The sequence below is a fragment of the Musa acuminata genome, chromosome BXJ3-9 (assembly GCF_036884655.1).
Source record: "Musa acuminata AAA Group cultivar baxijiao chromosome BXJ3-9, Cavendish_Baxijiao_AAA, whole genome shotgun sequence".
Taxonomy (NCBI): domain Eukaryota; kingdom Viridiplantae; phylum Streptophyta; class Magnoliopsida; order Zingiberales; family Musaceae; genus Musa; species Musa acuminata.
Genome location: NC_088357.1, coordinates 41,549,892 through 41,572,880, shown reverse-complemented (window position 1 = coordinate 41,572,880; position 22,989 = coordinate 41,549,892). Strand labels below are relative to the sequence as shown.

Here is a 22,989-nt window from a genome sequence, read left to right as displayed (position 1 = left end):
ATCCAGCTTAGCCGGTAGAAGATTCTCGACATCGATCTGTGGACTAGGCCGTGTTGACTCACCAGCCATGACACATTTGTTCACTAACACAGAGCCAACATTATCACACCACGTTGCTTGACCGGGTGCAGGACGCAAGTCAGGTGATTAGCAGTATGGGTGACAAGATTGCTGAGCTCCGTGGTCTGATTGAGGAGCTGAAGAAAGGGATTGCACCGGAGGCTATTGTTGCGGCTGAGCAACGTGCTCTCGAGTTGGGGAAGGAGGTCGGGTGTCTAAGGTCGCAGCTTGAGGATGTTGAACAACAGCACAGCGAAGTCAAGGGCAAGCTTGAGTAACATCTTTCGGAGAGTCAACGCTTGTTGAAGAAGTCGCCCAGGCGGGTTTGCTCTATGGAGGGCGAGCTATTGGACCTAGCACGAACCTTGGGGCCCCAAGGCTCGAGCATAGGCGACGAAGGTCAGGGGGGCTCTCGCTGAGGAGACCCGAGCAACTCCAGAGAAGCACAAGAAACTAATAGAATAATATAAAGAATCGCACGGCTTTCTGCTCGGGCTGTAGCGGTTAGGATAGGTCAGCTATGAGTATGGGTAACGTGTTACCCTAGCTTGGTTTCGAGCTCAATTTCTTGACTTGAAGGTTGAGGAAGATCCTTTCGCCATCCTCCCTACAGATGATAATGTAGAGATGCCGAATGAGGTCCCCTTCGATAATAGTGTAGGTCTCCCCGAGGATTAAGGATCTTCTCGGGGTGTATTTTTGTTTTGTTGATCGGTTTGTCGGGTGCTCGGGTATCTGTGTTCCGGGGTCGGCCTCGGGTTTTCCGAACCCCCCTCGTGCAGTAGATTGGCGCCTTCTACTTGGGGTTGCTGAGCGGTCGGGGATGGTGCTTGTGGTTCGGGAGCGAGGGTCAGTGGGTCCCGCGACTGAAGCAGTGATTGGAACGGCACCGGTTGCTGCATGAACTAGGGAATGAGGTGAATGATGGCCTACATCATCCCTGCTAAGGTTTAGACTTGGTGCGTGAGGTTGTGGAAGGCCTTGGGCGAGATAGGAGGTCGTCCCATGGCGGTTCCGGGAGGCGTCAGCTCGGGATTGTTGAACAGTTGCTAGTAGCGGCTCGGAGTTGCAGTAGTGGCATTCCCTTCCAGGCTCGGAGGGGGTGGAAATTGTTCCCCTAGCCCGAAGGTGGAGTGAGGCGGGGGTGGCTTTTCTTTGGAACGTTCTCCAAGGTGACTCTGTTGGGGGCGTCCTTACGACATCGAGCCCTCCTTCTAGCGCCAAAATGTTAGTGAACTTTACACCGTGGCTAGGGAGTCAGCACGGTTTGGTTCAGCTCCAAATGTCCAAGGAGGCGCCCACGAAGACTTTGGGCTGGTCGTTGGGTCGGGTCGAGCGGAGCAGGTCATCGTTTGCTTCCTTGTCGTCGGACCCTACACACAGGTCGAAGTCGGGGGGATGTTTCCTGACCCGATCGCTCCGAAGGTCAAGTTAGTGGAGTTCTCACTCAAAGTCCTCTCCCAAGTTGTTCGGGAAAAAAACCTCTCTTGGCATAGCCAGGTAGTTGGCTTTTATACCTGCATGAGGGTTGATCGTACAGGGTTTGTTTAATAACTACTAACCCCTGCAGGCCGCTAGCTCATACCTTCTATGCGGTCGATGTTTACATCGAGGCGGTTTTGTACTTGGCGGCATCGTCCCGAGTTCCCGGGTGGGCTTTGTACTTGATGATGCTGTCCCGAGTTTTCGGGGTCAGCTTTTGTACTTGACAGCACCATCCCGAGTTTCTAGGGTCAGCTTTTGTACTTAACGGTGCCATCCCGATTTCTCGGGGTTGGCTCTGATCTTGATGGTGCTGACCTAGGTTCCTTGGGTGGGGTCATACTTGATGACCTAGCCCGAGCATGGAAAGGAGGTTAGGTGATGGGGCCTGGTTGGCCATGCTATCGTGGATGCTGTTGTGACATATATCTAAAATATGTCACATCAAAAGTTAATGTTTGGTATAAATTCGGAAGAAAAAGAAGACTATAATAAATGGTTTAGTCTTACTGACAATAACCCATAGCTGAGTTCCCAACTCCTCCACGCTTCTTCAATGTATTCTCACACCCATCCTTGTCTTCGCGTCTCGCACACAGCGTGGTCTGCATTTGTTCGTTCCTCTCGCTACCTTCCCCAATCGTGCAGCAAACGAAAGAAAAAGAACCGTCTCATTTCATACCGATCCAACGTTTCCCTGAAATTTATCCGACTTTTAATTGACGCACAAAGTGGGGCCCGATGGAGAATCAGCGTGTCTTCGAATCACGGGACAGGTAGAATATATGGATGACGTGTAAAAAAATTGATATTAATGAGAAGGGAAAGAAAAGCTATTATACGGGAGTAAAAGCAGAGAGCTCCTCGGATCGCTCTCACCAGTTTGCGATGTTTGTCCTCCACCACGGCGACGTCCGCACCGCCCTCGCCGCGGCGGCCGCGGCCTTCTCTTCCCACAACTCCACCCCTCCGTTCGGCGGCGGCGGGGGACGGAGGGAATGGCAGCCGGCGGCCTTTCTCCGCCCCGTGGCTGCCCGCGCTGGCCCGTCACAGAGGCCTCTCTCCGTCTCCATCGCTGCCCCTCCTTCCGTGAAGAACGGAGAGAAGCCGGAGATTTGCACCGCTGATGAGCTCCACTACGCGCCGGTTCCTGGCACCGAGTGGAGGCTCGCTCTCTGGCGATACCGGCCGCCTCCTGAGGTCCCGACTCTTAGCGATCCGTTTATCGAATTGGAATTTTGATTTGTTTTCGGCACTTTGTTGAACTTTAGATCGGGTGGGGATCTGCAGGCACCGAAGAGGAATCATCCGTTGATGCTGTTGTCTGGGGTCGGAACGAACGCAATTGGGTTTGATCTCTCCCCAGGGGTGAGTAATTTGAGCAAACAGGATCTCTTTTTAGTTAATGCTTGATGTCTTGGTTGTTATTCTTCTTGATGGTGTCATTTAGTTGCCTTCTTTAGCGGATTTTAGTTGGACATGCGATTATTTGACATCACGGGTAAAGGAAACGATACGCGTCAGAGATTTTTGGGAACTGTGGCATTTCCTGTTTCTCTTGCTGTGTCTTGACCTTGTCTGGTCATCCCGGAAGAGGTGTTAACGTGACATAAGATGCCTATGGGGTGTGGGTTGTAGGCTTGCAGTGCCATAACTTGGAAATTCTTTGCTATTTTCTGGATGGAAGATTTGAATTTGTGTAACTGTACGTTACATTAAGGTGTCATTTTCTTGGATGGAGCGAACTTAAAAAATTAATAAACAACTATAAATTATCCGGCTTACTGATTTCATGATAAAATCATGGTCCTGACAACAACAATAACAACATGCCAACCATTTGGATTCGACTACATGGATTGTATTCTTTCATGTTATTGAGCTTGTTTTATATAATCAATAAATTCAGGAGCATCAAAATCTTTATTTATTGATTCTAGTAAATTGTTTTAGGTCTCCGTCTATCTCTCTGTCTACTAATAGTAATTGTCTCACCTCATCCAACTATAATATCTATAAGTATTCTTATAACACATTCATACCATCTTAGAAGATTTTTTCTTGGTTTATTCTCAATCATAGCTAGTAATTACATTTATTTTTTAATCTTTTGCAGTCACCCTATCACCCATCTCAACAGTCTCCTGAACAATTATTATTCATGGCACAATTATGCCCTAGTTGATAAAATAAAAGAAAAACCCTTAGCTGATTGGTTTTGAAGTCGATGTTCGATTGAGATTGATACTTTTGCTCATGACAATTTTGAAAATCAATGCTTTATTTAAGATTGAAAGTATATGTCGTGCATAAGTTTTATTTGTTAGCTCTATCAACTTAAATTCTTTGTGTTATGGATTGTTTGATATTAGTGTGTGTGTCTGTGTCATGACCTGCTTTAACTCTATAGTGTGTGTGTGTCATGACCTACTTTAACCCTAGAGTGGTTGACTGATTGACTTAATTGGCCTAGATTCATGTGATCCAAAATGCTTAAGCCCATGTTAATAGTATTATTTCCAACTAGCCCTATAAACCCAACTCAAATCCTCTCTACATTTGATGACTTCATGCCATGATACACATCCACCCCATCCATGATTGATAATCCTTTTCTATTTGGGCTCCCTAACCATGCCCAATACTAGGCCATCATTTGTCATTTATCCAAACCTGTCTGTTGGGATATGACCTATTAACTTGATAGATCAAATATCACATGCCCTGAAATGTTTAACTCAAGTTTAGAGTAGTATACCCATCTAGCCTTATAGATTAACTCACTTCTGATGTGAGATTGAACTGGGGTGTCACTATAGAGGCCTAATTTGCCTATGTGAGGAAATGGATGCAGAGACCAAAGTTGCAATATATAGATTGTTGTGTCAACAAAGAAATGCCTGTCTCAGTACTCTTATTATGTTTTGCTGCTGGCACGTGTCTGGTGAGCGTAGTAGCATGGAACTGACGTGCTGTGCTGGTAGAACATAAAAGGAGAACTACGAAGGATGAGGAAAGGAGGAAATAATGACAAAAGAAAAAGGATAGGTATTATTCTGGGAGCCACCGATGATGTCACTTTTGGCTCTCTTTGGATGATCACTCTGCAGTTACATTTTTGGCACCTGAAGAAGTCTTTCACTCAGTGTTTTCAAAAGACACTCAGTTGAGGTGAGGCAAGGAGAGACTCGAGTGCCTCATAACACCTCAAGGCAAGGCGTTTTAGTGAAGCACTACTTGGGCTCAGGCATGCTCTGCGCCCAAGTGTTGGGCAACTTGGGTGTGCGTCGAAGCCAAATTGGTCATGGCTCAGCATAGGTTCAAGCCTGGGTGACTAAGTTGGGTCAAACAAACCAACTAATACCACTTACTCCCCCCTCCCCACTTGACGTAGTGAAAGCAACCAGCAAAACCCTACTGCTTCATCCGCCGTTGTAGCTTTGTCCGCTTCACTTGCCTCCATCTACAACTTTGTTCGCTGCCAATTTCCACCTTGCTCCATTGCCTTTCGTCGATTACTTCTCTATCTCCTCTCGTTCTCATTTTATAGTTAATAGCCTTATGTACTGTTAAGCAGAATGTACCTTTTCATTACTCACTCCAAAGATTGCTGTTTTGGGTATTGGACCCATTTTAGCGATCTGTCAGAGTGGTATATACCAGTTTGTATCAGTGTTTCATAGAGGAAGAAAAAGAGGGAGAAGAGGAAGGAGTGGTGGAGGAATAGAGGAGGAAGGAGGAAGGAAGAAGTGGAAGCAGTGGAGGAGGAAGAAGAAGCAGTGGAGAAGGAAGAAGGAAGAAGAGGAAGAGGAGGTGGGAGCGTACTTGAGAATAAGAAGGAACAGTGGCAGGGGCAGCGATGAGGCAATGGCAGAAAAGATGGTGCCAATGGCAGCAGCAACGGCGGCAACATCTGTGTTGTATGTGAGAAGCGACTCATGTTTACAAGCCCTAATTTGTTTTTTTTTTTTTCTTTTTTTTAACACCGAGTTGGATGGGCCCCATCACTTTTCTGATTTTTATAATATTTTAACTAGGCCGCCTGAAACAATGGTGATCCGCATACTGGTTCACGTGTATGTACTGCCCATATCATATCGTTTCAGGTGGTACAACAATCCTTGACTCACACGAGTTAAGCACTAGAAGTGTAGTGATACATGGAGTTATATCAAAATGTCAAGGTTTTATTCCAAAAGTGAAGAAAAGAAGAAAATAAAAGGAGTTACCATGCTATCTTTTATTTTTCTTTTTAGAACTATAGAAATTTTAACCTTAGTCACTTAAATGGTTTAAAGAAAAGGGACATTTGAACAGCCATGCAGCTTACTTGACTGGCATAAAAAGACAACCTGATCCAATATAGTTTCCATGCTTATTTACCTATATAAAAGAGCTATCATGATAATGTTTCTATGGTCTGTGTCCATTGCCTCTTCTGCAAGATACACACATTATGTACAAGTAATCTTACAAGAGCTGCTAGGTAGCTGTAATTACAAGAGATGTAATTTGGTACTATATATGATTCTAATCTTAGGTGACATTTTTATTTTTGTGATCATATTTATCATTCATAATATATATTTTTTACATTTTAATATTCGGGAGCTCCTCGCTTTGCTCGAGCGAGCGTCTATGCGAGCGTCTAACTCCTTGGGCGTTTTGAGACCTTGACATCTTTTGGCGCCTAACGCTTTTAAAAATACTGTTTTTACTTGTAAGGCTCAGAACCTTGCAGCACTGCATACAAAAGACTTAGTTGTGTGGCAGCCTGCTTTAACTTATTTATGTGTATTACATTCATATCTAAACCAGTTATTAAGTAATAATTAATTCATCAAATTCAAGAATCAAAATGGCTGAATTAAAAAAAGAAAATTATTATTATTTACAGGATACAATTGCTATTACCATGTCAATGACTGAATTTGGCCAGGGATGGCTACATATTGGGCAATAAATCCTGGGAGCAATCCTGCAGGAGCCCTTGGTGGCATCTTATTGAATAACTTATTAATTTGTTATTCAACATTATATTGGTTTTCACTTATCAGTATCATTGGAGTTGGTTGATGTGTTATGTGTACTTGCATCTTGGACTTCTGTAGTCCAATACTAAATTTCCAGGTCTGATTGGTTGTTAAAATAACTTCTTTTGTGATTGTCTTGGATACCTCCAATTATTGAGTTCTGGGCCTGTAAGCATAGTGTGCATCTGCTTAAAAGTAATTAAACTTTTTGTCATGTTCTTTTTGGTTGTCTAACTTAATACATGAACTTTCTACAAACCTCTTATGTTTTCTGCTGATGCATATCAATTTACTTCCAGGCTTCAGTCTTGCCATGTCCCTTTTGGTTGTATCACTTAATACATTAACCTTCTACAAACCTCTATATCCTTCACTGATGCATATCGATTTTCTTCCAGGCTTCATTTGCTCGCCACATGTCTAGCCAAGGGTTTGATACATGGATTGTTGAAGTGAGAGGTGCTGGTTTGAGCATGCGTATAAATGAGTTGAAGGCAATCGATGAGCCTTTCACTAAGCCTATCATGTGTTGTACAGATTATGTTGATAAGATCAATCCAAATGATGCAATGCTAGTCAAAGAAAGATTAATTGGGAGCTCTGGTCCAATGCCAGATTCTGAAATTGCCAATGTAAATGATAAAACAACAGATACAATTACTTGGAATGAACCAAAGTTGGTAACTGAGTTAACTGCAACCTTTATGCGCTTGGCAGATAGATTTTCAGGCTATCTTAATGAAGGTCAGTTAAGGGATATCTCAGCTAAGCTTTTCGATCAAATATCAAAACTTCTGGAAGATACTCGACTCTCCGAAAGATATAATGAAATTGCCGAAAACATCTCAGCTTTGCTAGAAACCAGGCAAAATTCTACTGTTGCTGGGCAAATCAAAGATCTAAGCCAACGTTTAGTAAATGTGATTGAGGAAGGTCAACGATCGGTTTCACCACAACTGTTTGACTTGCAAGAGCGCCTTTCGGCGACCATAGAAGATTTCCAGAAACAGCTCGATCTGATTATTACTTATGACTGGGATTTTGATAATTACTTGGAGGAAGATGTCCCTGCTGCGGTGAGGTGACATATCCTCTTGGTATTTGAAACTTAGTATTTTTGTAACTGTAAAATTATGACTAGCCTAGATTATTGAATCAGGAAATTACACCTGTTATATTTAATTTATGCAGATGGAATACATAAGGCTTCAGACTCAGAGTAAGGATGGAAAATTGCTAGCAATTGGACATTCCATGGGGGGAATCTTGTTGTATGCTATGCTGTCAAAATGTGGTAAGGTTTTCACATCACTCTTATACGAGTATATTCCTTTTTCACCGATATTAATGGTGGGACTGCTGTACTTCTACTCATTTACTTATCATGCTCTTCATTTTTTTCCATCTATGTTTGGATTTTTTTGCTGGTGCTGTAGTGATGCACATTGGTAATTAGGTGCCATAATTTCAACTCTTTGACTTTATAAAAATAATTGCAATTGCTATTGCAGAACCTGATTTTAATTTTATGTCCATTGTCAGCTTGATTGTAATGGCTTTGCCCAGTTCCTGGCCAAACATAATTTAGATGAGAGAAGGGCCTACTGCAGTAGTTGAAAGGGTAGCTGGTTTAGAATTCCTACCCTTTAGCTGCAGTTATTCTTATACTGACATTCAATCCTCCAATGTATTCCCAACTTGCATATTGTCTACACAAAGGGAGAAATGAGATAAGGAATATTCTCATGTTAAAGATGCAGTAAACTGATCCAACCAATGTATCGTAACTGATGACGCATCAAGTAGAGAAGCCCTATAGTTGCGTGGTGGGTCTAAATTCTGCTTAGCCTGAGTCTTAGTTTTTTAAGTTTGACTTTCTAACAGTCTGGACAAAACTGGAGTAGCTTAGCTGTAACAGAGTCAACTTTCTGACATTTTAGACAAAACTGGAGTAGCTTGACTATAACAGAGAGTTAGTTCAAATAAACCTGCGATAAAACAGAAAAGAAGTATAAGAATGCAGAGAGTATAAAGTTTGAAGGTTGCCAAAATAATTTTTTATATGATAAACAAGAGAATAACACATATAGAAGTTCCCAATTAGAGAGAAATAGGAGGGAGGAGAGCCAGCATTCATCCAAAATAATATGTTGGCAAATACTTTTAAAATTTCCTAGCCAACCATATGTGTTATGGAACATAGTATAGCACAGTCTTAGTCCAACCGACTAGAATTGAATAAGGGTTAAGCACATGCTTTCCTAATGTACTATGATATAACAACAACAATAAGCCATAATCTCCCGATTATTTGGGGTTGGCTACATGGACTTTTTGCTGTTATTGACCTCCTAATATACTATCACATTCAGCTTATTTCAAGCAAATAGGACTTGGAAGTTGAAATGCTGAAAATGACCCTCTAAGGAATATAATAAAAAATATCACCCCTCCATAAAAGAACTTTTATCTGTTATGATTCATTTTCAGTTCTCAGTATGAAGTCTTCTAGATGTCCATAGTGGACCAAACATGCAATCTCCAGTCATCATGCAATACAAGTTATTTGTTATTTATGGTGTTTACACAGGACTTTTTTAGCTGATATTTAAAATGGTGTTTTGGCATAGTTGCCAAGAAATGCAAATCCCATTTGAGTTAGTGGTTCATCAAAAGTGAACTTGGCAATGAGTTGATTTGCTTCCAGATATGGGAAGTCATGAATTCACAACCGAGAGTGATTTCAAGGTATAAACATAAGTTCTCGTAACTCAGTCTCTTTATTCTCGAGCCAAAGGTGTGGGTCAACTTGGATAATAGACAATTTGAAGCACAGACAAAGTTTGTTTAAGGTTGCTCATTTTTCTGGTATTGTAACTTAATTGGTATGCGGAAAAGAGAATACTAGGGAGGGAGGAAGAGGTAAACAGGTGGCGATAAAGAGGGAGAAGTGAGATGAGGATGGTCTTTGCTTTTCATGAGAAAATGATTACTCAACGAATCAGAGGAGTGGAGTAAGGTAATTGTGAAGGATATAATCTCTGGATAGCGGGCTTGCATCATTCATGTTGTTCTTCTGAAATTGCATAGAATAATATTTCCTGACTGGAGAAAGTATTAGTTTCCCTTAGTGCATATATTTTGCAGCATTATGTGGAGCAGTGGCATGATTCATTTGATATTGCTTGTTTAGTGACAAGTATCATGGATTACTGTACCAAGATTTACCAACAATTCCTAGTGCATTGTACCAGTTTGTCCATGCACTGGGTCTTCTACTGTACCAAGTGTTTACTGAGACAGCCTTGACAATGCCACTAGGATCTGTTGGCTACTATTCTGACATGAAAATCATGCTGACTGTACATAATGGTCCCCCAAGAACTGGTATGAGAGTCTACAAAACGACAAACCTTAATAATTATGTATATAGTTCTAATTCCAGAGTATACTATTGGCAATCCAACCAGCTGCATTTTATCCATGATGGGAGTCCACATGGAGTGCCAATTTTTCAGTGCCATCTCTTTTTTCTTTCCCCTCTTGTTTTTTAGGTTCTCATCATATGTGGCACACAGTTTTTTTTTTAAATTCAGTGAAGCAATTGAGTATGACAGGTTTATCATGAATAAAATCTTGTTCTGAACTTATTGCTGATTTGGAGTAGATTGGAAAAATATGAGAGTAAGCAGAAGATATTTCTCTCTCACCAAACTAACTTTTTCCTCTTCTTATTGCTTAGCCCATGAAAAAATAAAATCCAAACTGGCTGGAGTTGTTACTTTAGCATCATCGATTGACTACACAACCTCCAAATCATCGCTGAAGTTGTTACTGCCACTTGTAAGTTATTAATATGTATATTTAAATTTGCATCAGGCAATTTTGTCAAATTGTATAATTGTTCTATATTACTGTATGATCAAAACTAAAATTTGTTTCTGTTGTTCAGGCTGATCCTGCACAAGCTCTTAATGTCCCTGTTGTTCCTTTGGGAGTATTACTTGCAGCTGCTTATCCTTTATCATCTCGTCCTCCATACGTTTTGTCATGGCTTAATGATCAAATTTCAGCACAGGATATGATGCACCCTGAATTATTTGCAAAACTTGTCTTAAATAATTTTTGTAAGTGCAGTCTTGCTTTGCCTTTCCCACATTAGAGGTGTTTACTGTTTATTGTGGCATGCAAACATGTTGGTGTCACGTGCATTTTTATTGGTTATTTATTATAAACTAAATCTTTTGTTTTCTTTTCTTACACTGCTTGTTACTGCCATTTTGCTACTTTGATTCTCTTTAGATAGTCAATTAACCAAGGCTTAATATTTCAGGGTAAAAAGCACAATTGGCTTCAGCTTTAAATTTGCTCCAGCTTTACATTTAAATCTTCAGCTTTATCTCTAACTTTAGCACCTTCATTTAATGCTGTAAAATTGAAAAAAAAAAGGTTTAGCAGGAAAACGAATTATTCCAAATTTATATGAATACCATGGGTTTGTTGTTACTGTGCTACCTGTGATTTGTGATCCTTGGAAAGAGTTAGAAATTTTGCAAGTATCCTAAATTTCTATACAAACAAATGCAAACCAGCCAGATCATCAGTGTGAACCTTGTAATAGTTCAATTATGACTACATGTTGTAATCACCTTTACTGCTACCACTATTCACAGTTTAATCAGAACTTGAAAGACTTCATTAATGTTCAACATTACAAAACTAAAGAAACTGTCTTAATTACTTCTTAATTCTTTTTTCTGTGAGGTTTCTGTTCCTTTTTAATTTTCTGAAACTTAGACAAACTTTTGTTCTTGTTAATTTAACCTTTACTTATTAGGTCTGTAACTACATAGTCCAAAGTCCAAGTCAACAATTGTAGATCCATCTAATTCTAGAAATCTAGTTCTCCTCTCACTTCATAGGACTAAGAAACTAAGACTCAACTCATAGTCCAGAGTCATGCCTAACCGACAGCATATGGAGTCCTAGTCCAGAGATGACTTTACATTGGAATGTTCCCTCAACCTTATTTATCAATGATTCTTTCTAAATTGGGCACCCAACCATGCCTACTATTATGGATTACCCTTTCCTCTTTCCTATGAGCTCTTCCATCATGCATAGTGCTAGGTTCGCTTTGATACTAATTATCACAATCCTATTTAATGAGAGAATTAATCCATTAATTTAATAGGCTTGAAATCTTGTGATGTATAAACCCAAATCAATATTAATAGGCCCATCTAACCCTATATAAACAACTTAAGTCTCCTTCCATTTCCAATGTTTTTTTATTTTATTTTCAGGAGATAGATACTTTGATGATTTAGGTTCAATTTAGCTGCACATACTCATTAATTTAGAACGAAACTCAGTTTTGATGCATTCAGCACCCTAGTTTATGTAATTTTATTGAAGTTTCTTGGTATCTGTGCATGAACACCCACCAGCTATCATAAACGTCAAAAACCTTTTTGCACAATGTGTCGACAGTCTTTCTTTTCAACAATTGGACAGTGATCAATGATAGCCTTGTGGCTGTTGATCACCCATGCTCAAGAAATATCTGGAACTATGTGTTGTTCTGCCAAATGTAGTAAGCTTAAAATACTATTTTCTGCCAACTTAACATCTTCTATTGAGAAATGCTCACAAAATGTGTAATCTATTTGCTGTTTCATTCTCTGTATTCCTTTTGAGTTCATTGTACCATCACCGGAAAATTACATGATAGTTCTGCTGGACAACTTTGATCACTCTCAAATAAATTGGCAGGCACAGTACCTGCCAAGGTGATCCTGCAGCTAACTACAGCTTTCCGTGATGGGGGCTTACGTAACAGAACTGGAACTTTCTTTTACAAGGATCATCTGTGCAAATGTGATGTTCCGATCCTTGCACTGGCAGGAGACGTGGACCTGATTTGTCCTCCTGAAGCTGTGTATGGTAAGAGGAGAAATTTGCCACTGCAGTTTCATGCTGAACTGGTTTCAACTAAACTCTCTATGTTAAATGCACAGAAACTGTAAAACTCATTCCAAAGGAGATGGTCATATACAAAGTCTTTGGAAAACCTGATGGTCCCCACTATGCTCACTATGATTTAGTTGGTGGCCGAATGGTAAATTGCTCTCTTTTTTCCCCTTCATCTTCAGGAATCAGCAAAATTATGTTAGTGTGTGGCTTCATGCATTGTGTTCTTTTGGTTAACTTATGCAGGCTATTAAGGAAGTCTATCCCTGTATACTACAATTTCTTTCTCGTCATGATGACTTGCCGACACCCGATTCAGATTGATGTTAGATTGTTGTTTTTGATCGAGTCCGACTAAGTGTTGTTTAATATTTGAGAATACAAAACCACACAAGGACTTCCGCAGAAGCCAGCAGTGCAACATATGATATACTTCACATCTCAGTGCCGATTGGTGCAGTTAAACAAGCAATCAATTGTGGATCATGAATGCCAGTGACCACAGATGAACAGAAATATCATGTAAATGTATTGGTGTCAGCCATATAAACATACTAACAAAATTGTAAACCTAACCTAAATGTTTCTGACTTGCAATGTTAAATAAATGCAAGCTGGTCATAGACAAACAAAGGTTGACTCTTTCTTCTTCTTCTTCTTCTTCTTTTTTTTTTTAGCTGTTGCGGTCATGTCTCATGAAGATCCTTCATTGCTTTGCATTGTGTTCTGAGCTATTGATTACTGTTGATTTCTTGTCATCAGATGCTGTGTGCAACCATGGGATGAAGGCTCAGGTGGGGTATCAGTTGGGCAGGTGAGATCTTGAAATTCAATTTCACCGATCTGTATCAATCTGTAATTATCGATCTACCCATGAATCGAAATAATAAATCATCCTATTTTGGAGGGTTTTCTTTTTTTTCTTTTATTTTCAAGATGTTAAGCCTAGAATTTTTACTTTTAAAAAGACAGTGAATTGAATGCTTAGTGCTCATTTTTTTCTTTATATACGAACTACTTGTCACTGTTGCCTACTACTTGTCACTGTGTCTCACCTCCGATATTTTTCTTTATATACTATATTGATATATCGGTATGGATTGAAATCATACCGATAAAATGATCAATCAGTCCGGGCCCAGTACCAAAAAATTCATTCCTTGGGTGAGGTTAAGCTTAGCTGATGTTGAGTTATCTTGCTAGAGTTTACTTCACCGGACTCCGCTCTGATGGAAAAGCACCAGCCTTAGGCGCCATTGAAGAACCTGTTGGTAGGTCCTATATTAAAGTCTTTCTTTGTCCGTTATGACCGGACTAGCTGGCTCATGTACTCTCTTTATCAGATATGCTGTTCTTGTTATCATCAGTGTCTTGGGGTGCTTCAGTATATGTCATTAGTCTCTGGATTTATCCATCGACTGCCAACTCAGTTGCTTACCAGCTGACATTTCAAACTTGTGAGATTGGCATAGTACATTGGTCGGAAAAATAGTCATCGACCCAATCCGATATATCCAAACTTAAAAGATATAAGAGTATTCAATGTGATTTTGAGGTGACACTAAAATAACTCCGAGGTGATCCTGAGATGGCTTTAAGGTGAGAGGGTCAAGCTCCCAAGGTGTCGTATATACTAAGATCGATGTCGAGAGAAGTTATCTAACTCGATCCATTCGACGTTCAAGTTAGTTTGAGGTCTTTTTTGGATATAGGTTTTTCTCGAAAAGAGGATCTCTCGGTATAATGTTGGGGGTTAACTTTTATACTAGGTCCATGAAGGGGACAGCCTGCAACTACCCCAACTTCCCCCTTTGACGTTTTGTCTATATGGGCGACAAGGTGGAGACAGGTCCAAATGGCCTCCCTCGGATTATTGTTCATAGGGGCAGACATGTGGAACGCGATTAGGACATTTTCCTTCCATGTTAGCCTTAACGTGGCGACAAGTGTTGGATAGTGATTGTTCATTAATATGTTTCCTATTATTTGTCCCCCTCCCTCCCCCCTCCGAAGGCATACTTTGGGGCTCCACTAGATAGGTCTGGAGTGCGATGTTTAATTCACCTAATAGATCTATCACCAACCTATTCCTCTATAGCATGAAGAAGACACCTGTATGCATATGTCGATTTTCCTTAACTCATAAGATTTGGACACATTTCGCTTTGCGCCTTTGTCGTAGTAGATTTATCTTGGTGTGGGTTAAGTTTCTCGACTCACATGTCTTAGGCTTATTTGGCCTTGCGCCTTCGTTATAGCGGATTTATCTTGACTCAGTCATGTTTCTTGACTCACACGCCTCTGGCATATTTCGTTATACTCTTCTAGCATAGCGAATTTATTTTAGCATGGGTCGGGTTTCATGACTTATGCACCTCAGGTACATTTCGCCCTATGCCTCCACCATAATAGATTTATCTTAGCATAGGTCAGGTTTCTTGATTTATACATCTCAATTACATTTGGCCCTATGTCTCTGTCATAACGGATTCATCTTGGTGTGGATCAAGTTTTCCAACTCACATGCCTTGGGCATATTTGGCTCTACGCCTCTACCGTAGCGGATTTATCTTAGCGTGAGTTACGTTTCCTTACTCACATACCTCGGGTATATTTGGCTCTACACCTCCGTCGTAGCGAATTCTTTTTTAGCATAGATTGAGTTTCTTGACTTATGCACATCGAGTATATTTGGCCTTATGCCTTCGTCATAGTGGATTTATCTTGGCATAGGTCGGGTTTCCTAATTTATATATCTCAGGCACATTTGGCTCTGTGCCTTTGTCATAGTAGATATATCTTTCGTCGACTATGGTGGGCTTTCACTCTACCATAGCGGATTTTAGGTCATCTCTCTGTTATGATATATTTTAAAGTTATTCCTCCACCATTGTGGATTTTGAGTTCTCCCTTTGCCATGGTAGATTTTGAGGTCCTTCCTCCACCATGGTGGATTTCGGGTCCTCTTTTCATCATGGTGGATTTCAAAGACCCTCCTATACTGTGGTGGTATTTGGATTCTTTTGCTATCGGTCTCTTTTGAGAATTGCCCCCTAAAGGATACTTGTCTTGATCATGGAATGCGAGAGATCGACAACTTAGTTGTGAGAAGAGAGAGATTGACATCCTTCTTATAACTCCCCCTCCCTACATAGGGCATGACTTATTCTTCCACTTGAGCTTCCAAAGTCCAAAATCTCCCGGGCCTCGGGAGCTCTCAACCTTATCACCAAAGCCTCCTTAGGAGCATCTCCCACTTCACCCTTATTCCCGACAAGTAAGTCGATCTTCGAGTCCCTCCTCTCAACATTAGTTCTACTCTTTTGTCTCAGGTCAAAATATCTCTCCTCTCTCATACAAGTTCTTTTCAGTTCTCTAGTCGCTAGTCAATCAATATATGTATTCATCTTCAAATAGTCCAAGGGTAGGAGAAGTCGGGTCCTCTTCATCCGAGGCATCTCCCATGAACCCGAGGATTCTTCGGAACTTGGAGTCCATGAGAAGTTCCCATGATTGTAATTCAGTAGTAAGCACACCTCTCTTAGATTGCCTATGAACTAGGTATTGTATCTCGGCCTAATTCGACCTGCAAGCTCCTCAACCTAGTCAATGCCCTTTTAAACCTGCTCTTGGGTCTTTGTGCTTATTTTGTGATACCCTTGAGGTGGGCCTTCATCTTTCCTTTCACTCAATGATAGTGCCCTATCTCCAATGGTGAAGGATATCGCCTTCTTAAATGGCACTCAACTCGTGGCACTATATGATAGTGTTTATCGATATTTGGTGTGTCAATATTACTCTGACCCACACCCTCTTTGTCCCTTATTTTTTATTATGTAAAAAGAAAAGAGGCTATTACTTAGTCGCTCGAGGGGGCTTCAAGATCAATGATGCCCCTTTTAATAATAAGGGTTAGAATGAGCGTTTTTTTCTCGTGAGTTCAAGTTAAGATTGAGGATTCAACCTTGCTTGGTCGACACATTACATTGATAACACCCCTCTCTTCCTATCGGATAAGGAGGCAGATCAAGTCTGAAAGACGAATGAAGACTTCCTGATCGATGCAGGTCTCAACTTGGCTCCTCGAGGTAGACCCAAACCTTCCCTTGCTTTACTTGATGTTTTTTTAATCCTTAACTTTGTGATTTGGATTCTCTATAGGCATGAATCTACATGCCCTAAAAAAGAAGGTGCCTCGCTCTTCGTTGGGTGTGGTAGAGCCTTGTTCGACCCCGATAGCCACCCACAAGCCATCGGTAGAGGTGTTGGATCAGCCTTGATCTAGTCATCAAGACAAAATTAATTGGCCAAAAACTAAGTACAAGGTTATAGCGAAGAAGACCCAAAGCCTCAAAGGGATGATATACCCGAAGAGTTGGTTCAAGAAATGGAGCATCTCTAGAGCCCCTAGGAAGCTAAAGTTCTAAGTCGAGCTCGAGGAAAAAAGGGGGAAGGCCACAATTGATGCTGGACTTATGCAAGGGGAAGTCCCTGCCTTTTATGCCCTTGCAAATAGTTGACCTACCATACTTGACCTTGGATGCACCATTGCAGCATCGATGGAAAGGCCTGAAGGAGATGCAAAAGGTGTGGGGTGAAGGTGCGGCTATTCGAGCTTGATGGTGCCCGGCTCTTCGATCTACCACGGGGTTAACAAGGAGTATCCCATCTTTTTTGTAGCACAAAATCTCATCCATCTAACTCAGTTCCTCCTTGATTATGGCTACATTATGCCTTTCGATGGTTCAAATTAGTAGTGTCTCGACTATCGACCAACCCTCTCTTGAAGCTTGGGTGGAGACTATCTTGGCTAATGCATTTGCTTGGGCATTTTCTATGTGAGGGACCCACAACACATTGAGTCGAGAGAAGTTATGAACTAATCACTGCTCCTCGATAAGGTACTTCACCATGGTCACATCTCAAGCTTCGTAGCTCCCCTCTACTTGACTCACGACCATTTGTGAGTCACCAAACACTATTAAGTCTTGCACCTAGAGTTCTCGAGCAAGTCGAAGCCCCGAGAGAAGGGCTTTATATTCAACCTCAGATTTTGAACTTGAACCGAAGAGCTTGTTCATACACTTGCTTATTTGGACCTTTTAGGATATGTCCGTAATTACCACTTTCTAAGGTGGCGAAACCATCTATGAACAAAGTCTATGCTGAGAGGGTGTGTTCGTTGACCTTGACCTCGAGTGAGAGGATTAGCTCCGATATGAAATCCGCCAATGCTTGAACATTTATAGCAGCCCTTGGTATATATTAAATGTCAAACTCGCTCAGCTCTACTGACTATCTCAACATTTTTCCCTAAATGTCAAATTGAGAAAGGACATACTTGAGTGGTTGGTTGGTGACCACCTATATGGGGTGCACTTGAAAATAGGGATGGATCTTCATCATTATCAATACTAGTGCAAATGCTTGCCTCTTAATTGGGGTTCTCTCCTTGGGTCTACTTAGTATATGACTAACTAATAAATGAGTCTTTGTATTCCCAAGTCATCTTGCACTAACACCAAGCTGACAACCTATTTGATGGTAGCGAGACAAATATTTAGAGTTTTGCTCGAAGTGGAGGAGAAGCGTTGTGGCAACCAAGCGAGGTGGTGCTTCATCTCCTCAAATGTCTCTTCTTGGTTCATAAGAATGCTTTTAGATTTTTTAATTTCTGGAAGAAAGGTAGGCACTTTTTGTCAGACTGGGATAGGAATCGGCTAAGCATCGCTATTCACCCTGTTAACTATTATACTTCCTTTACCGATTGAGGTGAATGCATTTCTAATATGGCACAGACCTTCTCGGGGTTTATATATAATCCCCTTTGGTGAATAATGAATTCAAAAAAATTTCCCCCGAGCTAACTCTGAAAGTACACTTGGACGGGTTGAGACGCATTCTAAATCTCTTTAAAACCTGAAACATCTCGGCCAGGTCCGCTAGATGTTAGTTAGTTATTCTGTTTTTGAGTATCATGTCATCCACATATACCTCGATGTTTCTCACATTCTAGTGTTTGAATATCTTATTTACCACATCCTTTGGTACATCGCCTTCATATTTTTTAATTCAAATAATATGACTCTGTAATAATATATGCCTCAGTCTTTGATAAAGGAGGTGTGTTCCCAATCCTGTGGCACCATTCTTATTTGGTTATATTCTGAGAATGTATCCTTAAAGGTGAGGAGCTATAGCCTAAGATAACACCAACTAGCTCATCAATCCAAGGGTGATGGTAGTTGTCCTTTCGACATACTTTTTTGATATCGGTATAATCAACACACATTATCTATTTTTTATAATTTTTAACTAATTCAACATTAGCAAGCCATTGGAGGTACTGCACCCCGATAATAAACCTTACTTCCAGCAGCTTATTTACTTAATTGCTAATCGCTTACTAGCATTCATGAGCAAACTTACTAGGCTTTTGCTTCATACGTTGAACCTCAGGTGAGATGTTCAAGTTGTGCTAGGCCACATTTGGGTTTATTCCTAGCATGTCTCTCGGTGACCATACAAACATCTCAGTATTTTTCTTAAGAAAGTTGATGAGTTACACTCGCTTCTCCTTGAGAAGTGTTGCCCTGACCTTGATGACCTAATCGGGATAGACCTTGTCTAAAGGTGCCTCGACCAATGACTCTATTAGCCTTAAATGTGAGAGGGACTTGGCAAAATCCTGAGAATCCAATGGCGGTGCCTCAGGCTTAGCATTCTTTGGTAGGGAGACTGTCATCGAATAGAATTTGTCGAGACTCCTTCGAATTGCTTCTCAGCTTCCCGGCGTTAGTCCCTATCGAGAATTTTATCACTATATAGTAGGTCAACATTACAACCCTTACCCTATTGAGTGTGGGTTGGCCTATGACCATGTTGTATGCCGATGGGATATTTGTTGGGAAACCTTGGGCAGCATCACATGCGCAGCAGAATATAAAATAAAATAAGTTCACAAAGATTCAATATCGGATGGTCATGTGAAGATTGATGCACAAAAAATCATAAAATCGATCGCGTAACATATGTGAGATGATTTACCTAAGGGAGATTGTATATCCCTAAAATCATATATTCAAATCTCTAGATGAAGGAGATCAAATGTACTCCTCTCTAGCAGTGATCCACACGACAAATGACATGATGATGTGCCTCCTTTCGTAGTGTGATCTTTCCTCTCCTTTGCACACCATAAGACTATGGTAAGATCAAGAAGGGGTTAGCCCTTCTTGCTACCCACATGACCCAAATAGGGCTACCAGTTGAGGAGGAGAGGGAGGGAGGATAATAGGATATGGCAACCAAAAGAGTCTATCCTATGCCCATTTGGTTCTCTCCTATTTATAGAGGTCCCTATCAACTTAACCCTAATGGATCATATCCTATTAGGTATTAGATCTCTATACAACTAGCCAAGACTCTTGGATTAATAGATCTCTATTCAATAATCACTATTTACTCTTATTAGGTCTCACCCAAAAATTCCAATAATATAGGGGCTTATTTAATATCCAATTAGATAGAGGCTCGACGGATATTTTATATTCAAACCTCTACTTGTCACAACATCTGTCATATGTGTGTGACGCTCTAAGCCTAATGCTAAGCTAGCCGTGAGTCATACCTATTAGAACTCTTTTTAACTTAGTGAATTATTATCTCTATAATAATTCACTCGACTCAGCAACTATAGATGTACTAGGCCACTATGTCATAGCCCTCATATGATATAGAGGGATCCAATCCATTGGACCTATATGTCCTTAGCTACCGTGTATCTATAGTCCATCATCCATCTAATATCCTAGAGACTATATATCGGGCATTGTGTTGTCAAACTCATACGAAGTCTACTCCAATCTTGTTCTAATTGGATTCTCTCGAAAAACTTATTTCTCTCTCAATCTGAATGACCCTAGCTAGGGATTTGATTGAGCGAGAATACATGAAATATTCCTCTCATGATACCAAAAGTAGATGATCCTCTATTGACACTCAATTGCATTCGTAAGGTTGACTGCCACTCCCGATGACTAATTGCGCTAGATCTAGAACTTCCAAACATATAAGTCTAATATCAAAGAGTGGAGTACTTATAGAGGACATCCTTGGTGTCTCAAGTCTAAGGACCATACACACAATTGATATTATAAAATTATTGTTTGACAATAAGGTATCATTAACCATCCAGCATTCCGTAAGTGGATCATTCAGTGAACTCATTCTCCAATGAGCATCTGCACTGAACCCCTAATATCTCATCCCCACATGAGTGATTATGAGACCAACCGCCTCCATCATATGGATGGGTATATAGCACACCGGTCTATCCGACTATCTCAATGCCCCTCTCAAGTAACCTATAACCAAAAATATTTAGGGTCTGTGTTTATAAGCTAATTGATCTAATTATCATGATCTCATCATGATCCAATTCTCATTGTACAGATCCAAGAACATCATAATATATCAAACAGACAATATAAAGTGAGATAATGCTAATAATAATAATAATAAATAAAAAGATTGTGCAGCGTATTGTATGTGCCATCACTCACGTGATTGGCTTATAGGGCACTTATGACTAACAATGTCAACCACCATAAATTTGGTCATCATAAAATATGATATGTCGGTTCATGGTTCTGAGAGGAGAGATGGAGTCACTTATAAACCTCGATAGTGAAGAAGTCATAGGGGTGAGATCATTCGCCGAGAGCCCAAGTTTTTGAAAAGCATCAATATAGAGAATGTCGATAGGGCTACTGGTATTGATCATAACCCTCTTTACGTAGGTATTAATCATCCTTATGAAGACCACTAAAGCATCGTCATAGTTTGGGTTGAGGTACTCCATCTCTTCTTCCTTGAAGGTTATTTCTAAGTTATATTTTGAGCTCGAGCGTTTTTCAATGGTGGCTGAGCATAGGCTTTGTGACCTAATGAGCTGTCTCCTCTCAAGATATATCCGCTAATGATAATGTTGATTTGTCTTTCCACTAAACCCTAAGATCGGGGCAAAGGTTCTCGGGACCTTTAGACGAATCGCTCAAGGTGCCCCTAATGAATGAGATCCTCAATTTGTTCCTTTAAATCATGATAATCCTTTGTGTTATGGCTATAATCATAGTGGTAACAATAGTATTTGGATTTATCCCTCCTTTCTAGTAGTGTCTTCATCGATTTAGGGTCCTTCAAGAGCCCTTTTTTCCTTTATTAGTAAGAAAACATTGGTTGTCGTCAAGTTCGGGAGATTCAACTCAGACCACGAGCAAGGTAACTCGGGTCGATCGTGTCTTCATCATCGTAGTGGCCTTGAGATTGGAGCTAACAATTGTCATTCCTACCATGGTCTCTTGCGTGTCTCCTCGCACTTACTTAAGACTATTACCTACGCAACTATATATTAGTTAACCCTCTAGAGAACCTCGAGTATCATCACTGGTGGCCTCTCCACTAATGACTAGAAAAGGTAAAAGGGCCTGAGCCTCATCATGAAGGATTGAATCATGAGTGACAGATGGGTCAGAGGGTATCTCTTTCTCCCCTTGCTTGAGTTTGAGCAGTATCACTATCAATAGCCTTAGATATATATTCCCAAAGAAATAGAGCTCAAATTCTTTTGCAAGCTAAGCGAAGGATCCGATTGAGAGTAGCTTCAAACGAGTGTACCATTCATCAGGCCTCATATAGGAACACACGATATATCAGAGCATCCGAGGTGTCATATAGAGATATTTGGGCATGAAAGGCGGTAGTGTATTCTATCAAGCCGGTATTGCCATTAAATGCTTCTAGTGATGGGAGGCAGAAGTTTGTTAGGATTGGTTCTTATTGGATATTTAAGTGAATGGGGATTGAACTAAGGTAGGATCAACTGAACTCTCCCCTCTAGACTATTGGAACTCTCATCGTATCTCTAAACATTGGTCCATTTGCTACAATTGGACCCTAAGGGAATCATCCATTGAATATGTCGATTCAGCCTCGGATTTGAGTAGAGCAGAGTGACGATGTAGTGGTACACTAAACTCCACAGTTGGGGAGCAGGGTGCTCCTTCGGTTGGCAATTTTGTGGCCGTTAGGTGATCCTAAGATGCTTGTATTGCGTCGATTAGGGGGATTCCAATGGGTGTCGGTGCCAATCGACATCGACGGTGGCTAAGATGGTGGCATCGCTTGTTGGGCTAGTTAAGGCAAGAGTAAGGTGATAGCCTACATCATGCTTGTGAGTGTTTATACTTGATGGGTGAGGTTTAGGAATAACTTGGTGAGAACAAGCAGATGGCTCAAATTCATCCCTAGCGGTGAGAGGCCTCGGTCATTGAACAACTTGAAGTTTGTGCCGAAGTGGATGCATCTACATGTGGGAAGAATGGCATCTGACTCCCTAAGTAAAAGAGCTATGTGTTGGAGGCAGGGCCTCCTCACTAGA

General features: G+C 40.8%; 1 protein-coding gene across 1 annotated transcript; it reads left to right on the top strand.

The window, feature by feature from the left end:
- Nucleotides 1–2,161: 2,161 nt before the first annotated feature.
- On the top strand, nucleotides 2,162–13,554 carry LOC103998608 (uncharacterized). The gene is made up of 10 exons (XM_065169294.1): nucleotides 2,162–2,742; nucleotides 2,833–2,910; nucleotides 6,974–7,651; nucleotides 7,767–7,869; nucleotides 10,318–10,418; nucleotides 10,528–10,702; nucleotides 12,351–12,521; nucleotides 12,596–12,696; nucleotides 12,795–13,182; nucleotides 13,311–13,554. Exons 1-9 carry the CDS (start codon nucleotides 2,332–2,334, stop codon nucleotides 12,870–12,872), a joined length of 1,896 nt encoding a protein of 631 aa, XP_065025366.1. The 5' UTR covers nucleotides 2,162–2,331; the 3' UTR covers nucleotides 12,873–13,182; nucleotides 13,311–13,554.
- The last annotated feature ends 9,435 nt before the right edge of the window (nucleotides 13,555–22,989 follow it).